General features: G+C 49.6%; 1 protein-coding gene across 1 annotated transcript; it reads left to right on the top strand.

Annotated features, from left to right (window-relative positions):
* Positions 1-3,470: 3,470 nt before the first annotated feature.
* LOC131989230 (uncharacterized) lies at positions 3,471-4,552 on the top strand. The gene is made up of 2 exons (XM_059354420.1): positions 3,471-3,697; positions 3,776-4,552. The coding sequence occupies exons 1-2, from the start codon at positions 3,494-3,496 to the stop codon at positions 4,550-4,552; spliced, it is 981 nt and encodes a 326-aa protein (XP_059210403.1). The 5' UTR covers positions 3,471-3,493.
* Positions 4,553-10,295: the final 5,743 nt, after the last annotated feature.

The raw sequence follows: 10,295 nt of genomic DNA, 5'->3' as shown, positions 1-10,295 counted from the left end.
GCTGTAGTCGTGTTTGTACTGTGCTGGCATTGGGTGGGATGGGTTGGGTCTATTACTAGGAAAGGAAAGGATTATGTAAGATTGTTCCCACGTAAAGAGAGATCTGAGCTACATTACTTATATGTGGAAACACTCACTATTGTTAGAAAAAGTCCCATGAGGACTCTATCTGACAAAAATGATTGCTGTGGAATTTATAAAATGTATGAAGTTAAAGCCTTGTGACTGGGCAGACAGAACCTCGACTGTAGGAGCCTAAACAGTGTGTAGTTACTGTCTCCCCCAAGTGGTGAAAGAGTGGAATGGCATGTGATAAAAAGAACAAGTACAAGCTGTGAAATTAATACGAGTAGCAATGTTTTTTTTTTTTAAATAGCCAGTTTATTTTTTCGGAATATTGACATTGACCAGATGAAAGATAAAATCAGAACATTATTTTGTATTGCAGACAATGTTTTTGCTTTCCTCTGATGTAATTCATCTCACAACCCACATGATTGATTTTGAGAACCACTGCTGAATCACGTTCATCCCTCCTCAATATAATCAGAGATGCAGACTGCTAATCCATGTGTATATTTCGTACATCACTATAATTTTGTGCATTACTGATTTTATATTCTGCTTCCATTCCAACTGCAGCCTACAAGGCAACTCACTATACTTTTCTTATCCCCGAAATTTCAAACGGTAAGATATTGACTCAATGAACCCAGGTAAGGATTTGAACAATCATCACTTTATTTTGACATATTATCAGGGGAGAGCGCGAACGCATTTATCATCGGTGTAGGCCCAAAGCAATTTGTATTCTTCAATTGTAAAAATGTTAAGCTTATACACGGCAATAAAGCATTTCTTTCTTACAGTCATGGAAAAATGATTGTTTTCTTCAGTTTCTTGTTCATTTTAATGCCTGGTACAACTAAAGGTACATTTGTTTGGACAAATACAATAATAACAACAAATATATATCATTAGACATTAATTTAAGAGCGGATATCTAGACATTTTTCATGTTTTCTTGATAACCAAAATCATTATCAAGAAAAAACATGGAAAATGGCTAGATATCAGCTCTTCATTATTAAATGGTCTAATAATTTTATCAATTAGTCAACTAAAATGTGCATCATAGCTTACGAAAATCTTAAAAAGCCCTAACCTATACATTTTGCCAACTTCAAGTCTAGTTTTTAGTTTCCCTAGCTAGACTAGCGTTCGATTACAAACTCCAAAATCATATTAATAAATGCTAATTTTGACCAATTAGTCATGTTTGTAGACTAATTTGGACTTATAAAATAGTATGCTATTTTATTTACATTCAAAATAAGGTTTGCGGCTCAATTCCGACAATTTTTCTCTTACTTTGGCAAACATTGGCTCTTTTGTCAGTAAAGGTTGCCGATCCCTGCTGATGCTTGACCAACTCCAGGGCTGATAATAAAACAGATGCGTCACATAAGATTCAAGTCGTTGAGCAACACATTGGGCATATTTAGAGTTTTGAATTATCTTTAACATATTATCAGGGGAGAGCGCGAACGCAGTCCCCCATTACCAGAAATTATGCAGTCGAGATTCCCACATTTGGGGAATTCGCAGAAGATGTCCAAGCTGAAGTGCAACAGTCTACGTTGAACGTAGACAGTTTGGCTCTCTGATTGGCCTAGAGTCTACGTTCAACGTAGACTCTAGGCCAATCAGAGAGCCAAACTGTCTACGTTCACAGTTTGGCTCTCTGATTGGCCTAGAGTCTACGTTGAACGTAGACTCTAGGCCAATCAGAGAGCCAAACTGTCTACGTTCAGCCGGCCAACGTAGACTACCAATCAAATGCATGGTATGCAAATGAGCAATCAACGCCCTCCGACAGGTTTTTTCTGGTTTTCCTTCGTTGCATCCTTCCATCACGGTCGAGCATCATTTGGTACCAAGCTAACTTTTTTTACAAACTTTTGAGGTAAGCAAACTATATACTATTCAATTTAAACACTTATAGACACATAGAAAATGGCTTGTGTTGTGAATTCTGCGAATACCAAGCTAACTTTTTTTACAAGCTTTTGAGGTAAGCAAACTATATACTATTCAATTTAAACACTTATAGAAAATGGCTTGTGTTGTGAATTCTGCGAATACCAAGCTAACTTTTTTTACAAGCTTTTGAGTTAAGCCAACTATATACTATTCAATTTAAACACTTATAGACACATAGAAAATGGCTTGTGTTGTGAATTCTACGAATTCCCCAAATGTGGGAATCGATCGTACATTTTGGCCTGCATTTACCTACTACGATCATATTCTAGCGATATACCTCTCTAATTTATCAACAAGATCACCTGTTTATTTATAATACAAGTGTTTTAGCATAATGTTAAAGCTGGATGACCGTAAACTGTAAATATCTCCGCGTTGCACCGTGGGTGTTTTGTTTAATCAACGCTTTAAAGTTTATTTTTAGGAAAAAATTATACAGCATGGCTATATTTATATCGTTTTCCTGTCTACTTTGTGAATGTCACATCAACAGATAACAGATAAGGTTTTTAGCGTTGTAACATGGAAGTCGAGTGACACCAGCGACAATGCACAAGCGCTCTTTCGAGCTGCGACTCGGTCAAGTGCGTCTGCGATTTGGCCCGGAGACATTATTTATGCATAAAAAAACCTCTATCCACCTTGTTTGTATGAATTTTAATACGTGTTACATTTGCCAATTGTATATTTTCAATTCTGGTGGCAATGCTATGACTTTTGCCTCCATTTGTGTAATAATAGTGACTATTGCAATGGTTATAACGATAATGATATTGCTAAAAGTCTATTGCCAATTTCAGGACATGGATACTTTGCTGCCAGCCCTCAACATCCACGACACCAGCCTGCCGGCAGAGAGGCAGCAGTGTGTTCTTGCGGCCTCAAAGGCAGCCAAGGCCCAGAAGGGCAGGGGTCAGGTCTGTCCGAGGGACGACGGGATGAGGGACCCCAAGACTGCCTTCGACGAAGGTAAACATCTTGGCATTGCATTTATACTACAAGTAATGACAATGTGGTGCACTAGAGCTTTTGCTTGCCTGTTCACTAAGGTCATAACATGTCTTGTCTTCAGCAAAGAGCCGCTGTGGCGTGCCGAGGCCTACTGAGGCCCAGTACCTGGGCCAGCTGGTACTGACCTTCGGCCGCTACACCGGCCGGACCTTTAAGTGGCTGGTCGAGAACGACGTGGGCTACGTCAAGTAGTAAGCATTTACAAGAACACCAAAGCAAACCATGAACAGTTTTCCCTTCACTGAAACTAACAGCAATGTGTGTGTGTGTGTGTGTGTATTTCAGTCTCGTCGACCGCCACGTAAAAGAGAGCCAGCGGCCGGAGAAGCGTGGGATCAATGAGGAGTGGCTGAAAGACAGCCTCCTCAAGTATGTGGAGCTTTTTCCACCTATCTCCTGCCACCTCGAGAGGAACGTAGACAGGGCCATTTACGGCATGGGCCGTTTCCGGTCGTTTACGTTCCTCGAGATGTGGCAGTGGTACAAGTGCCACATAGCGGACCCCAAAGCCGGCAGCGAGCAGGAGCGGAGGATGGCGCAGGAGGCCCACACCTCAGTCAAGCAGTGGCTGCTGATGCGGGAGAGTGACATCACCTCGAAGTCACTCAAACGCTTCAGACAGTATATACTTGACAAAGAGGTAACTACACTGCATTCTGTAACTACACTGCAATACCCAATAATAATGTAAAAGCTCACACTCACCTGTAATTCACAGAACGCCACTCCTCCTGCTGCCGCCGCCGCCACTTCAAGGGCCCCTGCAGCAGCTGCCACCTCCCACGTGCCGTGGTCCGACGACGCTCCGGACGACACTGCTCTGGTGGATGCCCTCGCCACCTTCGAGAGCCATGGAGAGCCCATCTCCACCAGCCAGCCTCCTGTGTCCGCCGGGGGTCCCGAACAGCCGCCGCCACTCTCCACCAACGTGCCAGCTTCTCCAGAGAAGTCTGCCAGCAAGCAGCAGAAGCCCCTGCAGAAGCCCCTGCCGTCCTCGCCGCCCTCCACCAGCAAGGCTGCCTCGACTGAGCGTCCAAAGCAGCCGAAGCAGCCGAAGCAGCAGAAGAAGTCAAAGTCCTCACAGCCCTCCTGGTGGAGGGCTGTGAGGAAGACTTTGGCTGCCTCAAAGCAGCACAAGCAGCTCCTGCTGTCCTCGCAGCCCTCCTCGCTGCCCTCCACCAGCGAGGCTGCCTCTGAGCAGCAGCCTCCTGAGCAGCAGACGCCCGTGCCGTCCACAGCGCCTGGTCAGGGACCCCCTGACGCTCGTCCCGAGGAGCCGCCATCGACCTCACAGCCGCCGTCGACCTCACAGCCGCCGTCCACCTCACAGCCGCCGTCGACCTCACAGCTGCCGTCCACCTCACAGCCGCCGTCGACCTCACAGCCGCCGTCGACCTCACAGCCTGCGTCTGCCACCACCTTGTCACAGAGTGACTCTCCTGTAAGTGTAAAATCACAAAAAACACAAGCAATGTTAATGCATTTCACAAAATGACCGCATTATGGAAAATAAATTACTAAATGTTGTGTGTTGTTGTACACCTTGTGTCTTGCAGGTGGAGCTGGAAGGCTGGGTGCGTCTCTGGGAAGACCCCAACGGCATCCCCTCTGCCGACATCCCCTGGCTGAAAGAGGACGGCGAGCGAGGCCTCTTTACGCCAGTGCAGGTCTACAAGGACATAAGGGGCGTGATTAGAAGGCGGCGTGTGTTGAAGTCAGACCGGATGTGGTTCTACCCACCCGAGCCACCCGGCTTTGTGAGCGGCGGCATTCCCACTCCACAGGCCTTTTTCCGAGGCCGCTTTTTCTTCTGGCGTCCCGTCGGAGTGTGGCGGTGCTCCCTGAAGTGTCCGCGCGGAGAGAAGTGTGCTGGGGCTGGAGGCAACACACACCTCTCCAAGTCTGGCTACCACTCCCGGGTAAGGCTCAGTCTCTTCACACCTGTGCTTAGAGAAATACACACATCAGCATTGACTACTTAACACACATGACCTGTGATTGACGTGTGATTCTCTCTCTCTCTCTCTCTCTCTCTCTTTCAATTCAATTCAATTCAATTCAATTGGCTTTATTGGCATGACATAACAATGTATATATTGCCAAAGCAAGCATCAGGAAAAAAGATAACAAGATAAGGAAAGCAATATTTACAATAAATTATTATAATTCTGTTATTCATTTTAGATGAAAAGAAAAACTAATAACAATAAAAGAAAGCGATATTTACAATCATTGAATTACAATCAACATATAATTTATACAATCTAACTGTCCCAGCAAAAAAAAGAAGAAAAAATAAAATAAAAAATAAAAACAAAACAACCAACAGCTGTGTGTCACTGGCTGTCTCTCAGTGTGTGACAGGCAGAAACATAGAGTGCTGCTAATCTAGAGCTCTGTGACTCTTCCCAGAGGAGGAGCGGCAGTTTTTCCTCATCTGACCATTTTATAAAACCTTTTTTGACGGATTCAAATTTTTGGAAATATGTTTCTCTAATTAGTTCATATTTTTTACATTTGGTGAGGAAGTGTAGCTCTGTCTCAGGCTGACTGAGGCTGCAGTGGCAGCACAGCCTCTGCTCTGCACGGAGCCAGCTCTTCCTGGTCCTCCCTGTTTCCACAGCCAGTCTGTGTTCACTCAGTCTGTACTTTGTCAAGGTTCGTCTCAGCTGTGGATCCGTCACCGTGCTCAAATAATCTGCTGTGGTGTACTGTCGCTTCAGATCCAAGTAGCACTGCATTTTGCTCTGTGTTTTGGTTTGTGTTTGCCAATAGGTGATGTAGTCTTGTTTTAGCTTTTATCTTTCTCTCTCTCTCTCTCTCTCTCTCTGTCTGTGTGTGTTTTAGGTACGTCACATCTGTGATGTGTCGGGCTGGTACACCCTGGCGACAGAGGTGCTGTCGTGCGGGCCGTGTCTCAAGGCTCACAGGGGAGGAGAGAGCGGTCCCATGGGTCGGTGGCTGGCGTGGGACAACGCCATCCTCCAGCAGCTGAGCGAGGCTCATCGGGCCAGGTTTCCGGCCGTGCTGACCGCCAGAAGAGGGGTGGACAAGACCGTCATTCGCCTCCTGCGTGACAGGACGGAGGGCAACACCATGGTGAAGGTGTGGCGGCAGGTGCAGGAGAACCACATGGAGGACTACCACCAGAGGAAGGACCTCTACACCACCCTCCTCATGGCCCTGGTGGAACCTGGAGGCATCGTCTCTGCGCTGGGCCACGGGGAGTTCCAGGCGCCACCTCCTCCGAGAGAGGTTCCCAGCGCCCACCTCCTGCGCCACGCCTTCCTCCTGGCCGAGGCGGACAACGTCCAGGACTACAGGAGCCAGATCCTGTCCACGTTTGGCAAGGTCCTGAAAATGGACTCCACGAAGAAGGCAAGTTAACCAAAAGTGTGTTGCATACAAGTACTCACAGGGAAACATCACATTATGCAAAACTCAACTGTATTTGTTTGTTTGTTTGATTGTTTTGTTGTAGGTGGTGAAGAAACTGTCTGGGGAGGGCAAGGGCTCGGCTGAGTGGTTCACCAGCATCGGCAACGAGCTCTCCCAGATAGTCACCTTCGTGCTCACCTGCGAGGAGTCCGTGGAGAAGCTGGGGCCCATGTGTCGTGGGGTGATGGAGCGGTTCCGCCTGGCTAACCAGCCCGTCCCCCAGATCCTGTACATCGACCGCGGCTGCTGCAAAGCGCAGGGTCCGACCGCGGTGGAGATGCTCTTCCAGTCCTGGGTGGACGAGGGGATGGTGGTGAGGCTGGACATTTTCCACTGGCTGCACCGCTTTGACGCCGCTCTGCGAACGGAGGCCCACTCAAAGTACGGCCCGTTCAAATCCGCGCTGGTCGGGGCCGTGCTGGCTTACAACCGGGAGGACCTCCAGCTCCTCATCGCTGCCATCAGGGCCAGAGACCCGGCCACCATGGAGGTGGTGAGTGATGAGGTCGTGGTCCGGCGTTACATCTCCCGGGACCAGCTCAAGCACCATGTCCGGCGCGTCACCCTCGGGGCCCAGGAGACCTTTCGCCTGGTCCACCTCCTCATCGAGGACCTGAAGGGTCCGGCAGGGCTTGATGAGAGCGGCGTCAGCCTCTTCAAGTCCCCTGGTAAGAAAAAAACACACCTCTCACACACTCACTCACACACACACACACACACACACACACACACACACACACACACACACACACACACACACACACACACACACAATGACTACAGCTCAACATGCATGTTTGTGTGTTTTTGTGTGTTTACAGCGGCCATCGACGAGATGTGGGCAGCCCAGCAGCGACACCTGGAGTGCATCCAGGACCCACCAGGCATGGTCATGTATCGTGTCGCCCGCACCACCACCATCAACGGCGTGGACCTCCCTTACTACAAGGGTCTACGTGGGAGCAACAGCCTGGAAGGGTTCCACAAATTGCTGCCCCACATGATTCCAGGTAATGTAAGGGGAAAAATACTTGTTTAACAGCAAACACATTTCCATCACATTGCATTAATCTGATAATACCTGTTTGTTGTGATGTTCAGGTCCCCGCTGTGCCGCGCGGCCTTATCAGGTGTACCTGATAAGCGGCATCGCCAGGTGGAATGCTGACCGGAGCTCCGACGCGGTGTTTGGAGGTGGAGGCCGGCACCACCGGGTGTACTCTGCGCCCCTAATCGACCGCCTGAACTCCCGCTGCCAGCAGCTCTTTGGCGAGCCGGTGGAGCGAAACTTCAGGGCCCCGGCTGATGTCCAGTCCGATGAGCTGCTCGGGCTGGAGTACCTCTTCAGCCAGAGCACGGGGGACGCGTTCTCGCTGGAGGGGATCATCAACGACGGTCCTGGGCCGGAGGAGGAGGTCGTTCAGCCTGGGGAGGCTGACCCAGACGCCGACGAGGCGTACCAGAGCGAGGAGGAGGAGGGCCATACTGATGTGGAGCCCCGCATCACGCTGACCAGCAGCGAGACTGCTTCGGTCAACCCTCCTGCCTTTGTGAGTACAATACCTACTGATAGAAGAGAATACAGTGTTAATGTGAAAAACTGAAAAACAAGACATTGTATACATTGAAACTTACCTACTTTTCTCTCTCTCTCTCTCTCTGTCTCTCTCTCTCTCTCTCTGTGTTTTACAGGAGGACGTCTGCAGTGACAATCCTCTGCCCGGGTTCCAGAAGCTGGAGGCTTTCTGTGCTGCGCTGGTGGAGGTCGGCTTGACGGACCAGAAGCTGCTCCTCAACACCGCACAGCGAAACAGGGTCCTGGATGCCTGGAACGCTGTAGAGGAGCACGACAAGCAGCCGCAGCGGTACCACCAGCTCTACAGAACCCACTGGGGCAACACCCTGTACTGCAGGACAAAGAGGGACGACCTGGCTGATGCCGCCGTGGTCCAGCGCGTCAAGATGGCAAAGAGGTACGCGCCAGCTCAGCAGGACATCAGCCCGCAGCACAACCGGCTGATGTATGTGCTGGTCAAGCTGCTGTGGCTGCGCACCCCTCAGGCCTCTCGCCCCAGCCCCGAGAAGACCAGCATCCTCAAGGCCTACGAGAGGATCCAGCACCGGGTCTTGGTGGAGGACCCGATCTTGTGCAAGGCGGGCATCCCTCTCCCCAAAATCAACATCAAGACGGTGAGAGACTTCATCCGCAAGCAGGAGAGGCTGGTCAACCTCCACGCCACCAGGCAGCCAGTCGCCACCTCAAAGAGAGCGTCTGTGTCCTGTGAGCAGCTGCCTCCTGCACCGCGCCAGCCTGACGTCCTCCCTCCACCTGACTACCCCGTGATGGAGTACATCCCCACGCCCAGCACAGCCGGCACCAAGGTGTTGAGGGGTCGGACGGACCTGCTGCTGGAGACGCCGCAGCCTCCTCCACAGCTCCTGCCTCTGCCGGTGAGGAGAATCCCCGCCACCTCCACCATCACCAGGCCTCCTCCGGTGCTGCCCCTCGTCTCCTGCTCTGCCCCGTCCACCGTCACCACGCCTCTGCTGCCCCTCGTCTCCTGCCCTGCGGGCCTCTCCTCCACACAGCCTGCTGGTCAGGCCTCCATCCCGCAGGTCACTCCGCCTGTGTCCATCAGGCCAGCTGTTCAGCCGCCCTCTGGACAGAGTGCTGCTGCGGTAGGGTCGTCATGGTCCCGATCCGCACAGTACAAGAGGAAGCTGACAGACCACCCCACCGAGCTAGGCGTGAAGCTCACCAGGGTGCACCATCTCCCGACCTGCAAGGTGTGCGGGCAAACAATCCAGGGACACAAAAAGTACAAAAAAAAGACCTATTGCCCTGCGATTCACCGTTCACCCTCCAAGGGACTGGAAAACAGAGTTTTCAAAAACTATGAACATTTCACCTCTGTTGTGGACGGACTGGAGGAGTGAATGGTTGGCCCCTTGTAAATAGTGTACATAGTTCCTGTGTTTACTATTGTGTTCTGTTCTGTGTTGTTCTGTGCCTTGCAATTGCACTTTAACACAGCACTTTTTGTTCTCTGCACTGTTCATGCCCTTTCTGGGGGCCCATAAAGTGAATGTAAATAGTGTATATAGTTCTTGTGTTCATGTTCTACGTTCTGTGTGTTGTTCTCTGTGTTCTGGTCTTACAATTGCCCTTGAACATGACACATGTTGTTCTCTGCGCTGTTGCCCTATTTCATGCACTTTAACAGGGGCTGTTCTCTGTGTTCTGGTCTTACAATTGCCCTTGAACATGACACATGTTGTTCTCTGCACTGTTGCCCTATTTCATGCACTTTAACAGGGGCTGTTCTCTGTGTTCTGGTCTTACAATGGCTCTTGCACATGACGCATGTTGTTCTCTGCACTGTTGCCCTATTTCATGCACTTTAACAGGGGCTGTTCTCTGTGTTCTGGTCTTACAATTGCCCTTGAACATGACACATGTTGTTCTCTGCACTGTTGCCCTATTTCATGCACTTTAACAGGGGCTGTTCTCTCACAAGTGCCCTTTAACGTTGCACTTCTGTGATGCTCTGTAAACTGTGGATTATGTATTGCTCCACAATGTCATGCACTTCAAGATGGGCTGTTCTGTTGTTGTGACTATCCTTTACTGTGGCACCTTTTGTTCTCTGCACTGTTGTCCTAGTTCATGCACTTTATGTGGGGGTGTTCTCTGTGCTCTGGTCTTACAAGTGTCCTTTAACATTGCACTTCTATGATGCTCTGTAAACTGTGCCATTATATTATGTCTTTCTCCACAATGCCATGCACTTCATGGTCCT

Source organism: Centropristis striata, chromosome 17, assembly GCF_030273125.1.
Source record: "Centropristis striata isolate RG_2023a ecotype Rhode Island chromosome 17, C.striata_1.0, whole genome shotgun sequence".
Classification (NCBI taxonomy): Eukaryota; Metazoa; Chordata; class Actinopteri; order Perciformes; family Serranidae; genus Centropristis; species Centropristis striata.
This window is presented reverse-complemented; position numbering and strand designations above follow the sequence as displayed.

What these genes read in the sequence shown, in the direction of transcription:
- LOC131989230 (XM_059354420.1), top strand. Translation starts at nt 3,494, where the DNA reads ATGGGCCGTTTCCGGTCGTTTACGTTCCTCGAGATGTGGCAGTGGTAC. An exon ending in AGTATATACTTGACAAAGAG is followed by an intron (nt 3,698 to 3,775) that starts GTAACTACACTG and finishes TGTAATTCACAG; the next exon opens with AACGCCACTCCTCCTGCTGC.